The sequence below is a fragment of the Gracilinanus agilis genome, chromosome 3 (assembly GCF_016433145.1).
Source record: "Gracilinanus agilis isolate LMUSP501 chromosome 3, AgileGrace, whole genome shotgun sequence".
NCBI classification, from domain to species: domain Eukaryota; kingdom Metazoa; phylum Chordata; class Mammalia; order Didelphimorphia; family Didelphidae; genus Gracilinanus; species Gracilinanus agilis.
In genome coordinates, this window is record NC_058132.1 from 14536783 (window position 1) to 14563557 (window position 26775).

Genomic DNA, 26775 nt, shown 5'->3' on the forward strand with positions numbered 1-26775 from the left:
TGTTGTCTGCTTGCCTAATTCATTCACATATTTCACTTATGTCTCTCAAAGGACCACATAGTATCTCTCCAGTTATATAAATGCCATCTTTTTAAATGTTAAAGATCATGATATCATGGAATTTCCAATTTAAACTCAGAACAGGAATACAATACACTAAAGATTTATTAACAGCCTAGAACTGTAATGACAGAAGGAATTTTCTCAATGGAGAGTTCTTTATGCCAACAAAATTATGGGTCCAATCTCTTAGTCTCTGCTTTATATATGGGGACCTGGGGATGAAAAGATAAAAACAGAAAAGTCCATGAAGTAAGAGAGTTTCCATTCTACTGTGAATAAAGTTGTGAGAATAAAGAGATGTTATATTCTGCTGCTTGGATCTGTGATGATACTTTAAGCCTGATGCCAATGTGATAGCAGGGCCACACTGACTTGTTTCATAACTCTTCCCTTTATAGTGAATTGGGCATTCTCTTCTACTAAAAGGTCTCAGATGTGCAAATGATATAGACTAGTTAATCATGACTCATCATGTTTTGGAACTTGTGTCCCTTTGAAGTCAGAAATATCATTTGCAGAGCCTGATGGGATAACTACTAGGATGATAAAAATGATTATGAAGACTCAGAGAAAAGTGAAGAAAACTGTGGAGAAGAAAGGGGAAGGAAACTAAATAGAAGGATCAGAAAAGGTAAAAGAAGATTGAGAAGAAGCAGAGGAAGGTGAAGAATGAGAACTGATGAAAAAGAAAAGAAAGCTATGTAGAACAGAAAGTTTGAAGAGAAGAAGAATACAAGTGAAGAAATGAGCAATGGATGATGATGAAGATGAGATTCATAGTGCGGAGAATAAAAAAGTAGAAGGAAAGGGAAACATGGGAAGCTTAAAGGAAAAAGGGAAGACAATGTATTTGAAAAAATGATTCTCTTTTATACAGTACTTCCCTTTTTACAGTGAGATTTCTCCCTAATAATTTTGTAACTTCACTTGTGTTTATTACTGTCATTTTAATAATGAAGAAACTAAGGCACAGAGGAAAGAAAGAATTTTCCATGAGCACACAGTAATTATTACAAGCTGGATTAGCATTATGAGTGTTGATTAAACTTCAGTACTTTTCCCAGAAGATCATTACCTATCAATGAGGTCATTTAGTGCTTTGTGGTATACTGACCAAGAATTAAGACTTTGATGATTCCAGAGGGCTTAAGTGTAATTTTTTTAATGTTCTGAAGAAATACTTTGAGGCAACTCAATTTAGCTGCCATTCTACTGGGAACTACATTTCATTTCTGAAATATAGTTGAATTGATTGAATTTCTGATGAAAGTTGAACTCAGTTAACTAATTTAGAGGAGATCTTTTTTTCCAGTGGAGAACTTTCTGAGCAAAATTCCTGAGTAGACTGTAAAGATTTTAAATATGATTCTGAGAATTCAGTTGTTTGGCTTCTATTCCATTATTTTGAATGGGCCCACAGTGGGAGTTGTTGAGAGAATTCTATTTGACAACACCTTCATTTTCCTGCTTTTGAAGAGCATAGAAGCAACCTTTTCTCATAACCAGTGCATTGAGTAAATTTTTATTTGCCATCCTTGTTTCATACTATTTTGTCATGTACTCAGAACACTTCATTGTCTTACATGGCCTCTTATTGACTCGCTCCAAATTTTCAATGCTCAATCTAAACTCTGACAGTAGGAAATGACCTCTTGCTTCAGATTTTTTCTGACAAGGGCAGAGTAGAATGTGACTATTACCTTATTCCTCATTGTTATGCACTCTTAATTTGGCCCAGGATAATGAATTTTTTGACTGCTATAACACCGTGCCATAATGGATTACAATTAATGTAAATCCCTAAATCTTTGGTACAGACTGCTGAAGACTCTCTCCCCCCAAATATAAAAGAGGTAAAAACAAAACTCATAATGAGTATGTATAGTAAAGCAAAACAAATCTCCCCATTGTCCATATCCTGATAAATGTCTCAATTTTTACTCTGTATCCATCACCTGTCTGTCAAGAGGTGGGGCGGTGGTGTAGCATGTTTCATCATGAATGCTTTGTAATCATCTTTTCCTTTTATAGGGTCTAGAACTAATTTTCTCATTATTTATTCCCAAATTTTTTCCAGGAATCAAAGTAAATTTCACTGATTTTACATTATGCCATTATCCAGCATTGGTGAAATTGAATTTTTGAAATTGTATATGATATTACAAATATCATTATTAAATTCTATAATCCTCTGTTGAAGTAATATTCTGGCTTTTCAAGATCTTATTTGCTCTTGCCAGAGAGAGAAAGAGACAGAGGCAGAGACAGAGACAGAGACAGAGACAGAGACAGAGATAGTTTTATTAATTATAATTTTTTATATTCTGTAAATTTGGTTAGGATGGCAACTATATCTGTGCCTCATTCATTAATAAATGTTAAGAAACTAGGGCAAAATACAGAAGCATTAGAAATCTCCTTCCAAGCTGAATTTAAAGTTCTCTTTGAGTTTAGCCATTCAATCAATTACCATTCCATTTCATTGCAGCACATTCTAACACACGTTAATGCCTTTTATAAAGTAATTACATTTCAAACCTTATCAAATATTTTGCTAATTTAAATTTTTTATTCCTGATTTAAAATATTTGAAATTCAATATTCTTTTCAATTTTCTAGTCTCACATATGCATCGAGAAGGCAAGCAATATAATACCCATTATATAGGAGAAATAATGCAAAACATATTTCCACATTGCCAATGATGTAAACAAAACAAAGAAAAAGAAAGTGAAAAATCTGCTTCAGAGTTTGCAGTTCTCTGTGAAAATGGATAGCATTTTCTGTAATGAGATCTTTGGAATTGTGGGTCATTGTATTCATCAGAGAACACAAGTCATTCACAATTCACTGTCATAATTTGTTAATGTGCATAATATTCCATTTTTGGCTAACATTTAAGAAATGATTCAGAACACTTACTTTATAGTATACAAAATCCTTTTTGCTTTTGGGGTTATATTCTATACTCATCATAGAACTTAACACATAGAAAGCAAATAACAAATGATTGTTGACTGATGGTTCAATACATGCCTATTTAGTGACCTTGTTAAGACAGGCAATACAGTCAGTTTTATATGACCTATTCTTGTTATATTGGTGCTGGTCCATATAATTTGATCTTACCTTTCTTTTAATTTAAATCATATTTTTTCAATTAATGGAAAGTTTCCCTCAAATGGAAAAGGTGAAAAATAAAACTCTTGGAAAAAATATGCCTAGTGAAGGATAAAAAATATTTCCCATGGCCACATCTAAATAGAATGTCTTAGCTGAAACTCTGAGAACATAACCTCTGTCAGCAGAGAGGAATCAAGTTTTATTGTCTCCTTTAATCTTCTATTCCCTTTCTAGATATCTAGAAGTAAAATTCTAATGATTAACTCCAGAAATTTCCTCAGAAATAAAAGTCAATTTCACTGATTTATATAGTCTGCTTCAACTGTGCATTTGTGAAATTAAATTTTTGAAATTGTGTAGTACTTTATACACACACACATCCTTATTGAATTCTATCTTCTTAAATTGAGGTTAATATTCTATCATTTCACCACCTTATTGCTCTTTTCTTCATCATTCAGAGAAAGAAAGAGACAGAAAATGAGAGTGAGAACAATAAAGTCATACAGAGACACAGAGATGAGATAGAGATAGATCAAGAGACAGAACAAGAAAGTGACACAAAATATGTATATATGTAAATAATAATTTTTGTTTCTAAGTTTGAAATTGAGATTTGAGGCTGCCTTTCAAACCTCTTTCACTATGTCTTTGTTACTAAGAAATGCAAGAAATGCTTTTACATTCCATGCCTCAGAACATCTTTCAAATTGATGTGATTGAAATAGAAGATTATGGGCTCTATGTTGCCTGGTAAACAAGAGTAGTTTAAGCTGAGAAAGTCTGCAGGCAGCAAGACATCATCCTTGAGTTCCCTATTGAAATGAGCTATGGAGATCAAAACTTATTGAAACCAAACTTGATCTTCCCTTCCGTAACACCAAGGGCTATTAGAATCTTATGACCAGGAGTGACTCCTATCAATGTCATGAAGCAATCAGGGATGGAATGAAAGAAAATCAGTCCTCCTTCTCATTAGGTATTCAGCAATAGATAATGGTTAGGGGATGGCTGTGTAACAAGCTTCCAAAATTTTATATTATGGTTCAAAATGTTAATGTATTTGACTTTGATCACTGAGAGATCACTGACTAAGTCCTTTACTGGTTATTGCTACCCTGACCAATAAGTTGATTCCCTTATATGGAACTCAGTCTCTTGGAATTTTCAAGGATATGTATGTATATATCTCTGTGTGTGTGTATGTACTATATCTTACATGTTTCTATTTAACAGTTCTTACTCTTGAGGTGAGATGTTATTCTTCAAACAATGTTTCTTTTGCTCTATATAATGTTCCTTTGGTTTTGTTTATTTCATTGTTCATTTCATTTTGGTCTTTCTATGTATTTAAAAGATTAACTAATTTTTCATTTTTCATTCTTCAGTAGTATTTTAAATTTACTTTACAAACATGTGCCACAGCTTCTTTACCCACTACCCAATTCATGAGTATCCCCTCTATTTTTCAGTTTATTGCCACTGCAGAGAGAGCAGCTATAAATAATTTCAGCTGAGAAAAGTTGAGGCATTTTCAAGCAAGACTAATTAATTAATTTTTAAAAACACCCTGTTATTAGTGGGAGTAATGCAGGAACTTTATGATCGCTTCTTGTCTCAGGAACTGGGATTATTCTTTAAAAATTTCTTGGTGTTCCTTTGTGGCTGCAGAAGGATTACGTAGCATTTGGGGATGAAGATGCAGCCTAGCAATCCAGCACTAGAACTCAAGATGGAGAAGACTTCCACAGCCACCATCATCTTCCCTTTGGTGCTCTGGTATGTGGGTAGGAAGGAGACCCAGACACTGCAGAACACAAACATGCTGAAGGTGATGAACTTGGCTTCATTGAAGGTGTCAGGGAGATTTCTGGCCAAAAAAGCCACAGTAAAGCTCGCCAGGGCCAAGAATGCCATGTAGCCCAGGATAGAGTAGAAGGCAATGAGAGAGCCCTCATTGCACTCAAGGATGATGTGCTCAGGGTCAGAGTGTGTGTCAGCATCTGGGAATGGGGGAGAGAGCAGGAGCCAGATTGCACAGAGCATGACTTGAATGAAGGTACAAAAGACAACAAGAGAAATAGGTGCTCTGGATCCCACCCATCTCCTGCTCCTGCTGCCTGGTCTTGTGGCTCTGAAGGCCAGAATCACAGTGATGGTTTTGGCCAGAATAGAGGAGACGGCCACCGTGAACATGATTCCAAATGTTGTTTGTCTGAGGAGACAATTTGTTGCAGTGGGAGGGCCAATGAAGAGCAGGGAGCAAAGGAAGCAGAGGGAAAGGGAGAAGAGGAGAATGTAGCTGAGATCTCGATTGTTTGCTTTGACTATGGGGGTATCTTTGTGTTTCAGAAAGACCCAGAGGACCAGAACTGTGAGGAGAGAGAAGCAAACAGCTATGGAGGCCAAGACCATGCCCAAGGTTTCTTCATAGGCCAGGAAAGTCAGCTTTTTGGGGAGGCAGAGAATCCTCTCTCTATTTGGATATTGGTCCTCAGGACACTTCATGCATTGATCTCTGTCTGAAGAGAACAAATAAGGTCTTAGAATGGCAGGTTTGCATACCTTTCCTATCAGTGGGCCCCAAATGGTTATTACAATACCACAAATTTATCCAATTGATTCCACTGGATCTTGCCTCATATAATCTGTAGTTTTGTGATCCTAGAAAACAATTTAACTTCTTTCTTCTCAATTACATCACTTGTAAAATGAGGATAACAATGGTAACTTCTTTACATAGTTCTTATGAGGATTAAATGCATTAATAAAAATAAAATGTTTTGCAATCTACCATAAAAGTGCTATATACAAGCTAGCTATTATATGAGTATTATCCTTAATTCATTAATATGAGACATTATTATAATTAAGGTAATATAATATTAACAATAAATATATCATAGTAATATGTCACAAAGTAAAGACATCCAGTTTATTGTTGAAATGATTTCTTCAACTTTGATTATATTTCTCTTAAGTGTCTACTTCCTTAGCTTGTAGCTATTTGTTCTTTACATATTTTTCCCCACAGGAAAATGATTCCATTGTGCTCAGTATCTTAGTCTTTCTAGACTTCTTCTGGAACTGTCTGGGGAGATGCAGTCCCTATAATTTTTAAACGTCTTTGTTCTTTTGCCTTTCCTGGTGATGGTTAGTACATCTATGATGATGTGTCTAAATGCCGTTAGCTGTTGACAAGATGTCTTTTGGGCTTTACTAACATGACTCAAATTTCTCGCGAGGACCTCAACTCTGAGTGTTCTAAGAATATTGAGGGAAGGAACTATACATTTTTAGGTTAGGGGAAAAAGTATCAGAAGAGATGTGACAGGTGATAATTTGTATTCAAATTGCTTATATTAGAGGAACGACTATATTTACTCAGTTTGGTGGGGGAGGGCCAGCTAGAGGGGAAAACAAGATGTGGCCCAGAAATTGAGAACAGACAAATTTAGATTCTGTGTGAAGAAAATCTTAATAATGAAAAATTTAGTGAACTGAATTGAGAGTAATGGCTATCCCCTTCCTTTAGATCTTTAAGCAGAAAGTGGATGACCACTTGTTGGGTATGATATACTGGGGTTCTCATGGAAGCTGGGGTCCTTCTACTTTTGAGATTTATTTCTTGCCAGCCCATTAACTTACAAGAACCAAGTAATGCTTCCCCCTAATGGAAAGGGTATATTGGCAGGTTGCTGTTCAAGTCCTACCATTTCAGCTTACAAAAACAGTATCTTCCAGCCTGCTCAGGAGACATTTTCGAAAGTTAACACTTCCATTGATTTACTGCTGAAGAGAGGGCATCATCCCAAACACTTTCCTTTCCTAAAACTATTGAATGAACTTCCTTCACAGAGGTTTTTTCCTTGAGACATTGCTCTAGGTCAAATTATTTCCATAGTCTATGTTACTTCCCATTTTCCTCATGTTGGCATTGATTTTCTAAATTCCCGCCTGTTTTGTCACCTTAATATGCTCTTCAAAGTGTATTGGTTTCTTCTCAGAGGGCCAAACCTTATGGTGAATGAGGAGAAACCTGGACCTGAATAAGGTTCTGGGGCAACTGAAAGGCAAGGAATTTTCAGAGTAATGGAGGAGGATCCAGGAGAAATAGTTGAGATGAATTTCAAAATGCAGTGGATTTGTGTGCAGTGACCTGGGTTTGATTCTTAGCTCTTCTTAATAACTATGTTACTATGGTTGGTCACTTTTTCTTTCTCTTCAATACAACAATGACCAAGATACTTATATTTTATCATTGAGGTCTTGTGAGAAAAGAGCCCCTATAAATTATAAAGTCCTAAGTTAGCGTAATGTTAATGTTAATGGTGATGTATTGTAGTGATCAGTGTCAATAGACATTTCTAAAAGTTTATCCCTCAATAATTGTACCATACAAAACCTGGGTAAGAAATTTCCCATCTGGTGCACTTGAAATAGGCTAACTCTCACTATCTTTGATCTCTCTTTGCCCGCCCTCTGTTTGATCTTTTTAAGCTTTCTCCTAGGTTTCCCTTCATATGGAGTTCCAAAGGAATTGAGTTTTCCATTATTAGAATATGACCCGAGTGTCCCCCAGCTTTATTTTGTTCTCTGGGTATGTGTTTGCTATGAGTTTTTCCACAGACTTACCTGTCTGGTTGGAAATCTGCCCCAGTGGGCAGGGTGTACAGTCAAAACAGCAGACAGGCTTTCCCTCCTGGGCTTTTATGTGGAATCCTGGGCTACAGACTTTGTTGCATCTGGAGGGAAGAGGCTACACAAAAAAGCATCCAGCATCATAATGATGTTTCTTGGAGTCAGTATATGCATGTCTTAATGTGCTTTATTATCTAATTTTAGTTTGTTTTTAAGCTACAAGCTCACAATCTACTTATTCTGCAAAGCCCACCAATGCTATTTTTCATGGATATAACAGTGTTGTCACAGAGGCTTTGACCAGTTACCTTGAAAAAAAAAAGACTCAAATCCCTAAAGATCAAAATAGCTGTATTTCTTTTCTCCTATGGAGGAGAAAAAGCTTTTAGGATATGAATTGGGGTGTGGAGCCCCCTCCCCCACTATAATTTCATATGAAAGGTTTTGGAGAGGGAATAATATTAGTTACTAGAATTTATTATCAATAGATCTTAAGACTACTTAGTACAAGTATTTATGTTTAGTCATTTCTGTTGTGTCTGACTGTGATCCTATTTTTGCTTTTCTTGGCAAAGACAATGGAATGGTTTTCAATTTCCTTCTCTTTCTGATTTGGTAAATGAGTAAACTAAGGGAAAAATGGTTAAGTGGTATGGCAGGGGTTATACATTTAGTGTCAGAGGTATGATTTAAAATGAGATCTTCCTGCTTCCTTTTCTGTCACTCTACCTATTGAAGTATCTAAGTATCATACAAACTATTGAGAATGTATTTAAAAAGGATAATGTAGATACTACCCTCTAAAGAAGAACTATTTGAGGTTTGAGACTCTAGTGTCTTAGTATGAGACATAGTAAATCTTTCTCTCTGTGTCTGGCTCCCTCTCTCCATATCTCTCTCTTCTCTTTCTTCCACTCTCTGTCTCTGTCTCTCTCTTTCTGTCTCTCTGTCTCTGTGCATGTGATTGTGTAGTATAAGGGTAGTGCTTAATTTTTTCTTACTCCTACTTAAAAGTGATCACATTTATGAAGTAGGAACATTGTTCAATATGAATAAGGTTTATAAACTTTCTTGAATCAGTTAAAAACACATTATTTGGATGAAAGAAAGATTCTTAGAAAAAAAGATTTTAACTGTTTGGAAGTGAAAAGTTTAGAGTAAAATTGTTTTTTCCATTATAGGACTAAATTTCGACCTGAGTCAATGTGGAAGAGAAGGGAGAATCCATAGGGATCATCAGCTCTACACACATTTTCCATCAGATATCCTAGATAGAAGGCAGTCTCAAGAAAATGTCAGGTTTTTATTCGACCTTCCCTTGCCTGCCTAATTTACAAAGTGTATACTTTCACATGCTGTTTGGTGAAGCAAATATTACTAGGAACATGAATTAAGCCTCAATTATGAACAAGTAAGACAGGTAAAAGAAAGTCAGGTTGGGACCTACACCTAAGTCTAAAGTGTGAATTTTTCTTAGCCAGGATTTCAGAAAAATTGTAATTCTGTCTAAAATGCAATCTATAAAATGAAAGAGGAAGAAAATGCACACAGCATATATTTGTATTTTCTTTGTCACTTCTGAGACATCCAGCCCAGGACTCAAGTCAAATAATATCTTTAACAAATAGTTTTTGAATGAATACATAGCTGAATGGATGAATGATTAAGGGCTTATGTCATATAATAAAAATGATTGATCTCTCCCTTTGCCCTACAAATTATACACTTTTAGACAAACTTCCATTCTCTGAAGAGTTTTGATTCACCAACATAAAACTTTCAAGTGACTGAGCACTTTATACTGACTTAAGCAGGGATTTTGACCTTCTCTATGATACTATAAATTCTTGATTTGTCACCCTTTGATTTGATGACTATGTAGTTCATCTTTTAGTCGCCTGTGGAAGTAAGGGATTTAGATAGTAAAAGTAAAAGTAACTGTTATATTTTAAGTGTGGGACATGAATCAACATGAAAAGGGAATTATTATTCCCATGAATGGAATCTAGAACTAGAATTTGGATAACAGTGTTCTCTTCCAGGAATCCTAAATATTTAGAGGCCTGATATCACTTAGAACACTATGGTACCATAGGAACTTTGCTGGGTATAGCAGCAATTGATCAAGAATCATTAGCTCTAAATAGAAGTTTCGGTATGCCCCTAATTCCTTTTTCTATGACTGCAATGGACCAGGAAGATTCTCTTGCTCCCCTCTTCCACAGCTATGCAGTGGAATAATATCACTGTCTCTCAGGCTCTCCACCTAAAGAATAATTGGCCTCAATATCAGCTCAGCTGAATTTGGCATAAAAACTTGATTTTCAAGCTGCTCCTGCAGGGAATTTTTGTGCCATTTGAAGGAGGTGTGAAAAATGCTAGTGACTATTTTGCTGTGCTATGTGTTTACATTTACATCTTTCATTAAAAAGAAATTTCAATCATTCTTCACCTCTCTCCATGTTCTGGGCCACACTATTGCCTTCTGTTGGATGATGAACTCTTGACCAAGTGGAGCCTGAGAAATAAACTCTCCTACTTTGACCAGAACTTCAGTGTCATTACCAAAGGTCACATAGTTGAGAATATCATAGTTTGCCACAGAGTTCTTCTTCTCAGCCAAGACCACATGGCTCCCAGCACTGTTGTTAAACTGGATGCTCTTCAGGAAGGAGTGGAGCTGAAAGTGAAGAACATGAAAAGTTCTGCAGGTGGGTCTCTCAGGGATGGGTGCTAAACTCTAGACTGTCTGAATTTTTTTTATCAAATACTTGGAAAAAAAGCAGGAATAGTACAACCTTAGATTTTTCAATTGTCACAAAACTGTGACAGATTCCTAATAAATTGAATTACAGAAGCAGTATCTAAAAAAGGTCTCACTAGACTAGAAAGTTAGGCCAATTCAGAAGGTCTTGGTAGAAATATTTGAAAAGAGAGAAAAAGGTCAAAAGGGTCCTCTCATTTGGATGAGAGTTGAGCTGGGAAAGGATGCACAGAAGGAGAACTTACAATGCTGGTTCATTATATTTGAGCCACTGCTGAGTGCCCTCCTGTGTTTTGTGAGTCATCTTCCAATGCAGACAAACAAGCATTCACAAACATTTATTCATTTCCCACTATTTAAAAGGCAATATATCGTGTCCTTGAAGTATTAAAAGAAAATCAAAAGTATCTACACTGAAGGAGCTTACGTTCTACTGAAGGCAACCATATTGAAACAGAAAAGTAAATAATGTGAAAGGGAATTTTTTATCTTAACTTAATAAACCAAGTATTTGGAATGCTCCACTCTTTTAATTTAGTCAGTCAGACACTATTGAGGATCTTTTTGATAAAATTTCACACCCTCTGAGGATGAGAGATAGATCCCACAGACACTGCCCTCTGTGCAGTGCCAGGAAAATTAAGAAACTATGATTTGTTCTTGAGATGTTATAGACCAGCCCACAGTGAAAGGAAGGAGAAACCAGAGAGAAGGAAGTGACGTGAAGAAAACTGCTTATAAAAGACAGCTGGGATCATTCTCATTCATTCTTCTGCTTTGGTGGCTGTTCCTGAAATAGGGATTCTGCTGCATGGGTGTCTTCTGTGTTGGAGGACTTCTGCATTGGTGGCTTGAGGAATTCGGCTTTGGTGACTCACTTGTATTGAGGAGACCCTGGCTGGAGACACTTGCTTTTTGACCCTTCTCATGTCTTCAGTGTGTAATTGTGGGGCATCAGGGATGTTATTATTATTATTAAAATGTAACTTAAATGGTTTGTGGGTTCACACTGGGTTGAAGGAGAGACAGGACCAACCAGGATAGGGAGAACAGAGTTTACTGCCAAGCTGTTAGCTGTCAATAGGAATGGCAGTTAGGCCAGGGCCTATGGAACCAGCAGGCAAAAGGTAAAAGTTTATAACAGTTTAATTGAGGGAAATAATTATAAAGAATGGGAATAAGGGATTCTATACTTACAACCTAAGGGCAAACCACAGGTGCAAGGGAAGGGCTTGTCTACACTATTCTATTGGCCTAAGCCAGGCAGGGACCAAAGGAAGCAGTACTGAAGTCACAGGGAAGCTCCTTCAAACCTGGTTCCAGCCATGTTTGGTCAGCTCAGCTAAAGGGCCTGAGGATGGCTTTCACTTGGGGTCTCGCAATAATCCAAGGATGGTCACAGGATGCCAAGAGCCAACTCCACCAGGTGATCCAAGGTACCTAGGTAGGGAGAGTGTGTTTGAGATGCTGTTCACCAGATCACAAACCACTTCCCCACTGGGTGCTGCTCTGCTGGTCTGTTGTCCACTGCTGAAAGCCTCCACCACTCAGGATCCCAGGGAATCTGGATGCGGTTTTTCCCTAATTCTGAGATCTCACAGGGTTAGCAACAGTTTGTCCCCAACCACTAATGGAGTCTCTCTCAGAGGACAAACCCCACTTCCTGCTCCTTCATTTCATCTTGGAATCCTCTAGCCCTTCCTGCTAGGTCCAACACTAATACTAAATTAATTGCTAAATAACCCTCACAACAAGTGGGATTCTCTCTTTGGCGAAGTACTCGGATCCAGACTTAGGGAATTTAATCAGGCAATGTTTTCTACCTCCTTCCTACATTTCCCCCTTTACTCTCTCTACCTTTCTATAATAATGCTATTAAAGCTACTAACAGCCTCATGACTTGAGTTAATTTTTATAAATGGCAACCACAACAATTTTTGAAATTCTTATATTAATCAAACCCATTTTAATTATTACAATACCATATGATTCCAGAAGGAAGAAAATATTATCAAATAGAGAGGGAAGGAAGAAGCATTTATATATCACCTTGCATGTGCCAGTCACTGTACTAAGTTCTTTTTACCTATAATATCTCATTTGATTAGGAAATGAAGAAAGAATTTGAAAGTGTCAAGAATATAAGCTGAGCCTTTAAAGGAGCTAGAGATTCTAGGAAGCAGATGTGAAGTAGAAGTACATCTCAGGCTTAACTTAAGGGCTTTTGCAAAAGCATTGAGTTGGGGGATGTAATCCTAAGTTCAGAGAGCAGCCAGTAGGCTATTTTTATCTTTAAAAAAATTATTAATTTAGTTGATTAATTTAGAGTATTTTTCCATGGTTACATGATTTGTATTCTTCTCCTCCCCTCCCCCCATAGCTAACAAGCAATTCAACTGGGTTTTACGTGTATCATTGATCAAGACCTATTTTCATATTATTAATATTTGCAATAGAGTGATCATTTAGAGTCTCCAGTAGGCTACTTATGATAAAACACATAATGTGTTAAAAGGTATAGTGTGTAAAAGATTTTTAAAAAAAGAATTATAGTGTGAAATCAACTTGGTAAGCTAAAAGTAGAGAGAAAGAACTTTTGATTCAAACTTGGCATTTTAATTTTTTTAAAAGACTCTATGGAACCTTTGATGGTTCTTGAGCAAGAGTATAATATCATATTGGGTCAGGAGAGTGGCAAGGTTAGATGTTCTTTAGGAAGATTATTTTGGCAATCTTTGTCTTCCTTCCCAGCTACTTAGAATGTATTTGTATTTGCTTTTATATTATTTATAACTATTTTGCATATATACTTATAGAAAATAAATTCTCCATATTTATTTTGTATATATCCATAAAACTTAGTCATTCAATAATACAAATGTTTATATAAACATGCATGTCCATTTGGGTGTGTATGCACACACACATGCACACACACATACACACACACACACACATATATATATGCACCGACATATATTTATGTTGTCCTCTCCATTGTTAGTGTAGCTGTCCAGCAGCCACAAATTAATATTTATTGGGTTAACACCTGAGAGAGGAAGCTGGAGACTCAGGGGAAAATGGGTGGAGGGATTTTAAGAGTGGGGGAAGACAATAAAGGAAGAAAGACTGAGAGACAAAGAGTTCAACAATATGGGCTCCTGTTTGCATGCTCCTCTGGTGGGGGAAATATAGCTACAGGTGCTCCCAGTCTTTTTTTGGAGAATCAAGGAATGGGTGATGGGAGGTAGTTGATGAACATGTGACATGGCAGAGAATTTAACACTGGCTCAGTTAACAATCACAAGATCAAAGAGGAGGAGGCTAAGATAATATAGGACTCAGTCCCTGGCCCATAGGTCCAATTGACCTTTGGATTGGAGGCTTAGGGAGTGGTCATTCCATAAGCTCATAGTTAATCTTGGTTACAAGGCTTAAGTAATCAATCATGAAGTTTGGTCCTTCAGCATATTGTTCACAAGAGTGAATTTGTGAAGATGGGATTAACTGTCCCCCTGCCCATTTTTAGATTTAATCACCAAAAAGATTGACACCCCACTTGTCCTGAAGTGGGGGAGGTCTGTGACCCACATGTGAGATAGTTGGGAATGAATCAGAATCAACTGAGTGCACCCTGGGGCAGTCCTAAGCAAAATTTTAGCTGTAATTGGCATACATAAAAATAGAGGAAGGCACAAGAAGTGATGAAAAAGAAGTATCTTTAAAAAGGAGTTACAACTTCCTGTAAGGGAGTTCTTCATTCTTCAGAGTTCTGAGTTAGGAGTTGAAGACTTATGAATAATCTGCTTCTTGGACCTGAGACCCTTGACCTGGTGAGAGTGCTCTTAAATCTCTCCCTTTGAATTTCCACGTGGATGGTTGAAAAAGACTGACTCCTTTCCTGGATTTTCTGAATGGACTAGCCTCAGGAGAAGCCTGCCTTCTTGAGAGAGGCTTCTTTATCAAAACTCTTAGATGGGCCCCCAGCTCAAGGCTGAATCCCCTCTGGCTGAGGACTAATTAGCCCTGCCTGGGATGAGCCAGGGGCTGGAGCAAAATACTTAGTGTGTTAGGTTAAATATTTTGCTCTATCTTCTCTCTGATTTTCTTACTTTCACTCTCTCTCCTTTTGTTCCTGGTGACCATACTCTTAAATAATTTAGTCCAACCTTTTATTTTTACCCATGCACATTTCCCCCCTTTTCAAGTTTTTGAATACATCAATAATACTTTCAAGGTTAGTTCATACCTTGATCCCTATAGTTGTGTTCATCAGAGTAGGGATTTTTTCATTTTTGTTTTTAGATCTTATTTGTGTAGTATGTTTACTGTTATATAATAGAGATTTTTAAGTTGCCAGTTGATTTATTGTAAACTCTTTAAAGGATGAATTTGAGAAAGGGGAAACAGGAATCTCTGATTATAGTTAAAGAGGCTTTTTAATTCAACAAACATCTATTAAGAACCTAGAGTGTAGTTCAGTTATTTTGTCAGTACAGGAGATGAAAGACAGATCTAAAAGAAAGTCCTGTTCTCCAGTTTTTATTTGGAAAAGTCAATACAGAAGTCTTTCTTTTGAGACAGCATCTCATGTTAAGATCTAGATTTCCAGTTGGAAAGGCCTTTTGAGTTCTTTAATCCAACCTTTTTTATTTAATGATGAAAGGTAGGGAGGTCATGGTATAGTTCAGTGATATTTGGCAAACACATTTCAGAGAGAAATTTTGAACCCAGGTTTTCTGACTGCAAAACAAAGGTTCCATGTGTTGCACCAGGCTTCTCTGCAATAAATAAGGCTTCTAGGGAAAGGAAAGATACCTGGCTTTGACTTCCTTAGACACTGGTAGAGGCATGGAGTATGAAGGGTCAATGGTCACAACCTCCCTGTCAAAAATCTTAACTGAGTAGGTAGATAGAAAAATGAATGAATTATCAGGTCTGGAGTTTTAGAGTCATGGAGTATCATTTTCATATTTTCAAATTTGGCCTCAGACACTAGGTAGCTGTGTGACCTTAAGTAATTTACTTAAGCTTGTTTATCACAGATTCCTCTTTTGTAAAATGAATTAGAGAAGGAATTGACAAACCACAAAACCTCCCCAAAACTCTCAGGAACAAGTTGAGTTTGATTCTCACTCCTATAGCTCATAACAGGTAAACTGAATGATCATAACTCTGAAATGGCCAGAAATGACATATTAGACCTTGAATCTACAGTTACTCACTGACCAATGAGAAGAGCTGAGTTATTCATCCAGTCTCTCTTTCCTGAAGTCAACAATTCCCCCAGTCAGATATTTGAAAATCAGTGCCTAAAGGGGAACTCTTACCTTCCAGGAATCCGTGCCCAAATTGTTCCCATCTCTATTAGATTCCATTTCTGATCTCACCAAGAACATTTCATGAAGGGCCCAGGCTACAGCATATACAGCATTGAAGACAGTGTAACTCTGGTGAGACATAGTCATGTCTAAATAGCTCAATCCAAGTGTATCCAAGGAAGCATTTGGTGAACAGACAGCTCCATCTCCTTTTCCATGTTTAGAAGTACATCCAAAAGCTGAGTTCCAGAAGTTCTGAAGGAAGATATCCTCTGGGTATTTGGTGGGGTTAATGGTTTTCAGAAAATGTTTGAAACCAGGAATCTTACTTGTCTGCTCTGAGAATATCAAAGTTCCATGGAAATTATCAAAATAGATAGAACCTGGTTTTTTGGCAATATCCCAATGACTGCTGGTGATCCACATTCTGTATAGGAGGGTCTGAGGAACCTCACTAAACCTCATGGTCAGTAGTGTATCTGTATTTCCATAAATTACAATCACCCTGGCTGTAGAACTAGACAGTGTTTTTAGAAAATAAGAAAGAAACCAAATATCGTCTGTGTAACCAGTAAAGATGTTCTGAATAAAAGCGACACAGACATCATTTCTGGCCATTTCTTCTTGAAGGTCCCTGAGGAATTTCTCACTTCTTGAATCATCTGAGGCAACCAACCCCACCCAGGTCCACTTGAAATGCAGCATTAATCGAACCATGGCAAGAGGAAGAGAGGTGTCCCTGGAGGCCATCTGATAGACAGAAGGAAACTGGACTGGGTCACTCAAGAGTGGATCAAAGAGACCATAGCTGATCTGAATAGGAATAAAATATGAGCTTAGTGGATGCATTCTATGAATGTCTTTTTTTTTTTCACCCTCCATTCTCAACTCACTATCTTCATCCCCTTTTACCTGGATCATTCAGGCCTCCACCTAGCATGTTATCTCCTTCATAAAATCTGATGTAGCTCAAACAGATATAAATACTTTCTGACTTTTTAACTTCTTTGTATCCCTAACACTGTACACAGAGAATTGCCAATATTTGGTATTTTACAAATATTTGCAAGATTTAATTTTATTATTTCACAAATCCTGAAGGTCACAATATGCTGTTTTCTACAAGAACTGATGGAGGGAAGAATTTTGATCTCCTTGATATCCGAGTTTCCTTTTTCTTCTCTGAGAGGCAAAATACATTAGACACCAGAATTCCCTAAAGCTTCTCAGGGCCTAATTTTCAAGTAGTAGACCCTCCAAGGGTGCCCTCTGTGTCCTCTAACCAGTATGGGCTGTATTGAACCCATGAATTCCTACCTGTGGGATCCTATAGAGCTCAAGTAGGGTTCCCATGGACACAGTCAATTCAGAAGTGGCTCCTCCAATGACTGCCACAGACTTGCCCTGCCTCGTACAGCTATAATTTGGAATGGTCTGTCCCTGGCCTGACAACCATATCAGGGAGCTCTCCAAGGTTCTGTCATCATTGTGATAGGCATTGAAGATGTGGAATCCCAGGGTTATATTGGGTAACAGATTGGAGTTCCTGTTGATCTCTTCTATAGCGAACATTAAAGCCAGGACCTGATAGTAATGTTTGGGTTGCCATCTGCAGTGGAGGGAAATGCAAAATGAAAATAATAGTAATTCTGGATTTTTACTTCACATCCATCATAGTGGCAATGTTGAAAAAAGGAAAACAAATGTGTGAGGGAATGTAAAGTAATAGTATAATTTTTGTACTTTTGCTGGTACTGTAAACTGATATAGACTATCTGGATAGAAATTTGTAACCATGGCTTTCTCTCTCTCTGTCTCTCTGTCTCTCTTTCTCTCTATCTCTCTCTGTCTCTCTGTCTCTCTGTCTGTCTCTCTCTTTTGCATGTATTTATGTGTATACACACATGCATTCATATATTCTTTTTATAGTGGCAAATATCTGTGCGTTAATAAGATGTCCATTGATTAGGGAATGGCTGAAAAAATTATGGTACATCGATATAATGGAATATATTTGTGCTGTAGAAAATGGAGAAAGATGATTTCACAGAAATGCCAGGAGCCTTGGACGAACTGCTGTAGTATGAGGACAGAAGAACCCAGAAAATAACTTATACTTTAACTGAAGTATTATAACAATAAATAATCTTAAAATCTAAAGAACCCTGAGCATACAATGATCAACAATGATTATAGAGGACTGATTATGGAGAAAGTACCTGCTTCCAAACAGAAAGGTGATGACTATCCCTCTAGATTATGACGTTCATTCTTGAATACAGTCAAAATGGGAATTTGTTTTGTTTGATTATACTTAGTTGTTCTGAGTATTTTTCCTTTTTTGAATGGGAGATTGTGGGTGATAAAGAAAAAAAATAACTGCGTGGTCAATGAGGAAACTAGGTAAAATAAAACAGAATAAGTACTTACTGCTGATGTTTTACAATATATTCAGGGTTCTTCCAAAACCATTTCCAATATGGGATTTTGGGCGATTTATATAAAACTAGAGGAAAAAATCCTCCAAAAACAAGATCTCCATTTCTATAGTAAGTGGGGCTGAAAGTCCTTTCTACATGGCAGAGGGTCCCTCTGCCCACAGAGAGTGTCAGATGCAGGAGAAAGAAGAAGCAAATTTGGAAGAACATCAAGTAGGCAACTCTTTAGCTCAAAGCAAAATTCCACTTGCTTTCTCAACAAGTTTGCATTGTGTTTTGGGGAAAGTAGGACAACAGCAACTAGATCAGCTTCACATGCCTTGGGATGGGACAGTTTCCTGCAGAGGATCTGTCTCTTTCCTTTCTCTTTCAACCTCTTTCAAACCTCTTTCAAGGTTCGTTTGGCCGCTCACAGTTGTGCAGACACAATGCAATACGATTCTGGCCAATGATCAAGACAGAGATAATGCTGGATAAACCAACTTGTATTTATGATGAACTCAGGCTTAGATAATTATAGAGAAATGGATATGGATAAAATCATCTGTTTGCTTCCCCCTGTGCAGAGAGAACTCAATCAGTTAGGCACTCAAGGGGCCTTTGCTGCCTGGGGCTCTGCACCTGTGTCTCTGGGTCTGAGTAAAAAACATGTCCCCCCCCCCCCCCTTTCCCAACTCTTGTGTCCTCAGCAAGACCAATTGGGACAATGTGGCTTGGAGCCTCGTGAGTTTTTCAGAGTAGGGAACTTTTTATGTAAACATCAAACTTCTACAGTGACTCTGGTCTTGGGTGAGTTTCATCAAAGACTTTTTTAGAGGTGACATGGTCAGAAAGTGTTAGTAAGTGAATGGTTAAGAGTTGGATGATCTCAGCCTCCTTGAGGTGGACATTCAGTTATTATTTAGACAATATTTCCATTGTGCTATATAATGTTCTCTTAGTTTTGTTTATTTCATTCTTCATTTCATGTTGGTATTTTCATGTTTTTTTAAAAATTAGTCTATTTGACATTTCTTATTGGTCAGTAGTATCTCATTACAAACATGTGCCATACCTTCTTTATCAATTCCCCAATTGTTCAGGATTCCCTCAATTCCAGTTCTTTGTCACAACAAAGAGCAGCTATAAATATTTTAGAACATGTAGATTCTTTTCTTTTTTCCCTGATGGGAAACAGACCTAACAGATGTATTTCTTGGCCCAAGTGTTTTATAAATCCTAGGGTATAATTTCAGATTGTTCTCTAAGATGGCTGGATAAGTCCATAGTTCCACCAACAGTGTATTAGTGTTCCTATTTTGTGACATTCCCTACAACATTTGTCCTTTTATAATTCAATCTCCTGAACCTGTTCATAAGCATAACAAAGGTAGTTTTTCCTTCATAATTTCATATTTATTCAGCATCAGTTTTCTATCATTGGAATATAATAGGGAGATATTTCTCTTCTGGCAAGAGGATAAATAGAAAATACACACAGAGAGAAGGTGCTAGCATTAATGGGACCTTCAATGGCTTCTTATCCAAGGTGAGATTTTAGTTGAGATTGAAGAGAGGCAGGGAAGTCAGAAGATGGTGTTGTCTTTTATTTTATGCATTAAAAAGATCTTGAGAGAGGGGTTCCATGGGCTTCAGGACACTGTCAAAGGAGTCCAGGAAGCAAAGAAGAGTAAAGCACAAGGGGGTGAGGATACAAAGAAAAAAGTGAAATCAATTTCCAACTTTAGAAAAGAGTTTATATTCTATCAGATGAAACAAGTATAAATAAAAGCAAGTTATAAAATATACCTTAATTAAATTCAAGGTCTTTTGAAGAGTGAGGGATATACTAGCAATTGGGAAAATCAGGACAATTCTTCGCTTTTCATGTAGGGGCAATAGAGATGGGCTTTGAAGACCATGAGGTCTTCTAAGGGATGGAGATGAAGATGGAATTAATTCCAGAAGTGGGGTACTCAGCCACTGGAAAGACATGGACATGTAGAACGGTAATGTCAAGGATTAGCAAGTTTCAAATAGTTTTGTGTTATTTGGAACATGGAACATCAGGATTAATCTCATGAAATGGTGACATATGTCTTGGAGGCCAAGCACAAGAACATTTAAATATTAGTGAGTCCATGCAGTTAACAATACATGTATTGTCAAAGATATATCCCTGTTTACATTCCAAGAAGTTGATGAACATGTCATGTTTCTAGGCAGAAGTTTTCCCACATTGTTTATCCTCAAAGACCTTCTTCATTTTTTCTTGAAACAGAACAAAAGGCTGTAACTTCCTCTTCTTTCTTGGGGCTTGGGTTTATCCAGCACCTCGCCACACATGTGATTGAAATCTCTTTTTTAAAGGAAATAAATAATTTGTCTGAGCACTCTGGCTCTTTTGATTTTCAGGGATACAGGATAAATGTTTTCTCTTTTTAAAGGCTTAATAGGTTGTGCTTGAGGAACAGTGACTTCATTTTGAGAGATCAGAAATGGCATGGAACAGAAATGATATCTAGTAATATTGTGGGAGAACTCTGAAGTAATACCCTAGGTTCAGGACATGTTACCCTTTGCCAGAATGTAAGACTCCAAAATTTAGCTTAAAAATAAGAAGAGATTCATTAAATTGAATTTAAATTAAGTTAAATCAAATAGAATGGCTGAGGGAGGTAATGTACAGGTGCAATATGTCTCCCAGAAAGATGGAGTTTGGGATACTTATATCCTCCTGAAACAGGGCTTGCATGACTAGAGATGGGATGATGATGGCATGTTACTGGGACTCTGGAATCTCAGATGGGTTATGTCCTATGCCTCAAAGTCAAAAGGGGGTCAACTATCCAGTTTTCTCATCAAGAGTGAGGGGAGAGGCCAGATTGAATCTTCCTCTCAGCTCAAAGTCACTTTCCTTCAGCACTGCAGGAATGCAAGGAAAAATGAGTCTTTTATGTGCTCTCTGACCTGGTACACTTTCTGGGGTTTTGGGGTGTCTAGCAGAATCCTAAGGAAACTCAAAAAGTAGGTTGAAGACAACTTGTGAATGGTGTTAAATGCCCTACAGAGGAGTTTATAGGTTTCTCTCTCCCATACCCAAAGAAAGTCTTGTAGATAATCCTTTCTAATGCTACACATTATCAACCTCAGAAAACACAGAATCACCAAAGTAGTTAGAAAGAACAAGTCTTTAATCAGGACAAGGAAGATAATGCTCAGATTCAGCCACTACACAGAGTCAGGTGATGAATATTACACAGAGCCAAAGTTTTGGGACTCTGGGTACAATGCCTCTGGGAAAATGCACCTTGAAAGGAGATTTTCTGGGGGGCAAAAGAACTTGGGGTCTCATATACCTTTTGGGTGTTTATAGGGCAGGAAAATCCAATTGATTAGCTTTATAATGGACTCCAGGGAAGAAGTCCAGGGCTGCATTAAGTGGAGAGGCAAATGCTTTAAAATGGATACAAAGGAAGGGGCTGGACTACTTGGGAGAGGTCTTTGATACCTCTGGAGAAACTTTGAAGACAAAAGGGCACTTAAGATTTGATTATATCTACTAATTCTATCTAAGATGGGATCAGTGGAGACTTTAACCATTTATTATTCAGTCTAAGACAAGGTCAGTCTGGGACTTTCCTTAAGGCAAGTTCAAAAGGAACAGGGGCAAACTTGGGGGTTCCATAAATACAGTTGACAACATATATGTTCTTTCCCAGTTTTAGCCCAGCAGATTCCTCAGACTTCATATACTTTTCCCAGGACTAGGGAGACCACTTTGTATACAAAAAGAGGCATCTTTCCACTTACATCCCACATCAGGAAATCCAAGAGAACTCTTTTCATCTCATTTCATTTCATTTTTTTTTTCATTTTCCACCTACCTTTTCATAGTCCTGTTTAGTCACTTGTACATGCTCTCTTCTATCATCCCATGTTATGCAAGGCCCAATACAAATAAATTGGCCACCTTTCCTGGTTCCACAGAGCCCTCCCCCCACAATTTTATGAGGTCCTTTTCCCCATCCCCCATCCACATTCCCTTCCCTATCTCTAATTCTCCAATGCTCAAATCCTATCCAAATCTCTCCTCCAATGCCTAGACATGCACAATCTCTCCCTTAATCCTTCCACAATCCTCTTTGAGTTTCTTCTCACTGCCCATCTTTTCCTTTTATCTTTAAATCTTGGCAACATTGTCTTCAAGGAATCCCTAGAGTGACTTCTTCTCAGAGTTTTAAAAAAAGACAAAGATTGAATTAACTATCATTTGGGTTTGCCTTTTCCTGCAAGACTGAGTTTAAAGAAGAAAATAAATTCTTAAATATCTTTCCAATCCCCCTATCTGGAATTAGCTAAAGACAATCAAAATCCCAAGTACCTTTCCATAACCTAAGCATCTGTGATTATAGCTAGGGTATCTTTCCCAAGTTTTTGTAGATTCATGCAACTAGGATGTTATTACCTCTCTTTTCCTAAAACCTATAGAAGCATTCCTTTTTTCTATATTTCATGGGAAGTGTCAGAGATTTGGTTCTGTGTGCTCCTCTGAGATTATAATCCTCCCAAGGTGATGGCTATGTGTGGTTTATAGTTTTGGGAAGGCACAGAGAATTAAAGCTCTGTAATTCCTCATGAACTACAAAAAATAAGAGCTCTATTTTTAGGCACACACACACCACCAATAACAACAATTCACTACAACACACAACCATATACAGACTCACAGACACTTTCCAAATATCCCACTTCCTGCAAAGCCTTTTTCCTTCTCTCATACAACCTCTCCCTTATCTCTAGTCCCACACATCCCACCACCCACCCTTTTCCCAGCTATTACATTTACAAATATTTTCTCTCCCTTCAAGTTCCCACATTTCAAGTACTACAGAGACCTCTCCCACCTATCTGAGTCTGAGTTTCCTATTTCTTTAAAAAAGGGTCAATTATTTATAAAACTCTACCTCCTTCCACTGAAGTAGCTAGGAGGCAGTACCATCCATCCATCCATTTCCTACATACCTGAAATATTACAAAGATCATCCCCTTCCCCTCTGCACAGGCCTTTTCCATCTCTGGGACAGATTAGCTTTCCCTTACTGCATCATAGCTGGGCCATTCTCCTCTTCTCAAATATCTACTTTGCCCTGAATTCTGGCCCTCCAGAACACTGGTAGTTGGGGGCTAATAACAGCATTGGACTTATGATTATACAAAGGAATGCATAGTTGGTTAGGGAAATGGAAAGGGAAAAACAAAGAAAAGTCCTTGTAAGTAGGGCATTTCAAATTGAGGAAGGGCATCAGGTTGTAGTATAACCTCTTATTTACTGATGAGAAAAATGTTGTGTAGAGAGATTCTGAAAATTGTCAGAAATACAGCAGTAGAAACAAAAATAGAACCTAGGTCTTTTAACTACTTTCCAAGTGTTATTTCCTTTAACCTGTGAGACTTAAACAAATTCTTAAATGCTGAGAAAAGCAACTGAATAGATAAAAAATTTACTTCATTATACAATATTTTCTTTCTCATGAGATTTCTTTAAAAGTTTTTTAAATTATAAAAAAACCCTTGCCTTCTATCTTGGAATCAATACTCTTTTGGCTCCAAGGCAGAAGAATGGTAAAGGCTAAGTATTGGGGGGTTAAGTGACTTGCCCAGGGTCACACAGCTATGAAGTATTCCTCAGCTCCTTCTTAACAAATCTGTGTGTCTATCCTTCAATCATTAAGCAATGAGAGACAAAAGATAATCAAACTGTAAATGACTATTATAGAATAGGATTCTGTGAAGGAAGCTAGTGGTAGGGACTTTGGATATTGCAGAACCACATTCCCCAAAATCACCTGAATTTTCCTGGAATATCAGTTTCCTATCCTCAGCTGCTATCTCCAGGTCTCCCACTTCCCATCCTACAGAATAACCCCTCCTTCCCCACCTCCCATATATGTACTTGAAATATGTAAGACTTCCTCCTTCTCACAATACCCATTATTTTTTCATATTTCTTGTTCAGTGGAGATCTTTCCCCACCAATATATTATGTCTTCATTGTCACTTTGACCTCCATAAAATCTTTTTCCCCTCTTCTCCAAGAAAGACACACTCTCCTCTGTTTCTATTCCTAAAAAGCCCACTTAACTTCCTCTCCTCCTTTGCTTACTCCTAATTCTGAAGAACTCCCTGCCTTCTATTGTTTCATTAAATAAGGAGTAATATATTATACCCTTTAACTAGTAGTGTTACTTGTTTCCCCTTCCAGATATATGGCAAAATGGATGAACAGGCGAGTCTCTATTGAAGACCTGAGTTCAAAATCTGCCTCAGACACTAGATGTGTGATCCTGAGCAAGTCACCTAATCTTTAAATGTGTTAGTTTCTTCAATTGTAAAATTCACATAATAGCACTTACCAGGAGCAGAATGAAGAGAATATTATATACAGCAACAGAAATATTGTTTGAAGAATGACATATATTTCCACATCCAAAGAAAGAAGTGATAAATAGAAATATGTGTGTGTGTGTGTGTGTGTGTGTGTGTGTGTGTGTGTGTGTGTGTGTAGTCAAATGATGGCATCTGTAGTGGGGAAAGGGGAGGACAGGAAGGAGTTAAATGGGTATTTTAATGTAACAAATAAAGGAATTTAAATAAAAAATAATAGCAACTATCTCTGTGTGTTGTAAGAATCAGAGATATTTGTAAAATTATTAGCATAGTTTCTAATGTTAGTTACTGTTTAGTAAATCATTAGTCCCTTTCCTTCCCTTCTCAAAAATCCCAATCCTGATCCATATCTGTGCTGAGCTCACAATTTTTCTTCTACCTTGTTGAGTTTCCTACCAGCCCTTCGCCTGCAGACACCAACGTCCCCAACATTCCACCTCTGCAGAGTGCTTTCTCCCACCACATTTCCCTTATTCCAGCTCTGCACAGTTTTGCCAAGCCAAGGATTCAATTAAATAAACATTTGTTGGCACCTACTGTATACCAGACACTATACTAAATTTTAGGGCATATAAAGAAATGCAAAAATCACAGTTCGTGTACTCCAGATTCTCACAATTTAATTGGAGAAACTATGCAAACAACTACAAGATAAACACACAGTATGCTCTAGATCAGTCATGGGCAAACTTTTTAAAGAGGGGGACAAAGGAAAGGAAGTGCTAATCTATCTGTTTCTTTTTTTTTTAAAACCCTTAACTTTTGTATATTGGCTCCTAGGTAGAAGAATGGTAAGGGTGGCAATGGGGGTCAAGTGATTAGCCCAGGGTCACACAGCTGGGAGGTGTCTGAGGCCAGATTTGAACCTAGGACCTCCTATCTCTATGCCTGACTCTCAATCCACTGAGCTACCCAGCTACTCCCATCTATCTGTTTCTAAGGCAACTCTTTTGAAGTTTCATTGTATTATATCCTACTCATTGTATCCATCAGATTACGAATAATGTTAGGAGGCTGGATAGAACATTTTAGGGGGCCACATCTGGCCTGCTGGCTGTAGTTTGCCCATCATTGGTCTAAAGCTTTTGGGTATGCATCGGTATTAGGGCTAATAGGTATTGTAAATGTATCCTTCAAAATTAAAAAATAACCATTAATACTGATCGCATGTATTCAAGTACAAAGAAATTAGAAGAAAAAGAGAAAAAAGTCAAATAAATAAATAATTTTGATTCTATTAAACAGCTTTTGTACAAACAATACAATGCAACCAAAATGAGAAGGGAAACAAGAAACTGGGAAAAAATCTTTATAACAAAAATTTCTGACAGAGGTCTAATTACTCAAATATACAAGGAGCTAAATCAATTGTACAAAAAATCAAGCCATTCCCCAATTGATAAATGGGCAAGGGACACGAATAGGCAATTTTCAGATGAAGAAATCAAAAGTATCAATAAGCACATGAGAAAGTGTTCTAAATCTCTAATAATTAGAGAAATGCAAATCAAAACAACTCTGAGGTATCACCTCACACCTAGCAGATTGGCTAAAATGACTCCAGGGGAGAGTAATGAATGCTGGAGGGGATGTGGCAAAATTGGGACATTAATGCATTGCTGGTAGAGTTGTGAACTGATCCAACCATTCTGGCTGGCAATTTGGAACCATGCTCAAAGGGCTATAAAAGAATGCCTGCCCTTTGATCCAGCCATACCCTTGCTGGGTTTGTACCTGAAAGAGATCATAGATAAACAGACTTGTATGAAAATATTTATCGCTGCGCTTTTTTTTTTAACATTTATTAATAATCATTTTTAACATGGTTACATGTTTCATGCTCCTATTTTCCCCTTCACCCCCCGCACTCCCCCCACCCATGGCCGACGCACTTTTCCACTGGTTTTGTCATGTGTCCTTGATCAAGACCAATTTCCCAATTGTTGGTGGTTGCATTGGTGTGGTAGTTTCGAGTCCACACCCTCAATCATGTCCA

At 37.5% G+C, this 26775-nt stretch overlaps 2 protein-coding genes across 2 annotated transcripts in view; both read right to left on the reverse strand.

The window, feature by feature from the left end:
• The window catches only part of LOC123240770 (zinc finger protein 91-like), a 730881-nt gene that overhangs the window by 152126 nt on the left and 551980 nt on the right, over positions 1 to 26775 (reverse strand). The gene's annotated exons all lie outside the window — the stretch shown is intronic.
• On the reverse strand, positions 4804 to 17484 carry LOC123239893 (vomeronasal type-2 receptor 26-like). The gene is made up of 5 exons (XM_044667217.1): positions 17230 to 17484; positions 15922 to 16725; positions 10280 to 10507; positions 7822 to 7945; positions 4804 to 5708 (listed from the first exon to the last, which is right to left on the reverse strand). The coding sequence occupies exons 1-5, from the start codon at positions 17482 to 17484 to the stop codon at positions 4804 to 4806; spliced, it is 2316 nt and encodes a 771-aa protein (XP_044523152.1).

Coding starts and splice junctions, on each gene's coding strand:
- LOC123239893 (XM_044667217.1), bottom strand. CDS start 17,484: ATGTTCGCTATAGAAGAGATCAACAGGAACTCCAATCTGTTACCCAAT. Junction 10,508..15,921: donor TGGGCACGGATTCCTGGAAG/GTAAGAGTTCCC, acceptor CTTCACTTTCAG/CTCCACTCCTTCCTGAAGAG. Junction 5,709..7,821: donor GCAGATTTCCAACCAGACAG/GTAAGTCTGTGG, acceptor TGTTCTCTTCAG/ACAGAGATCAATGCATGAAG.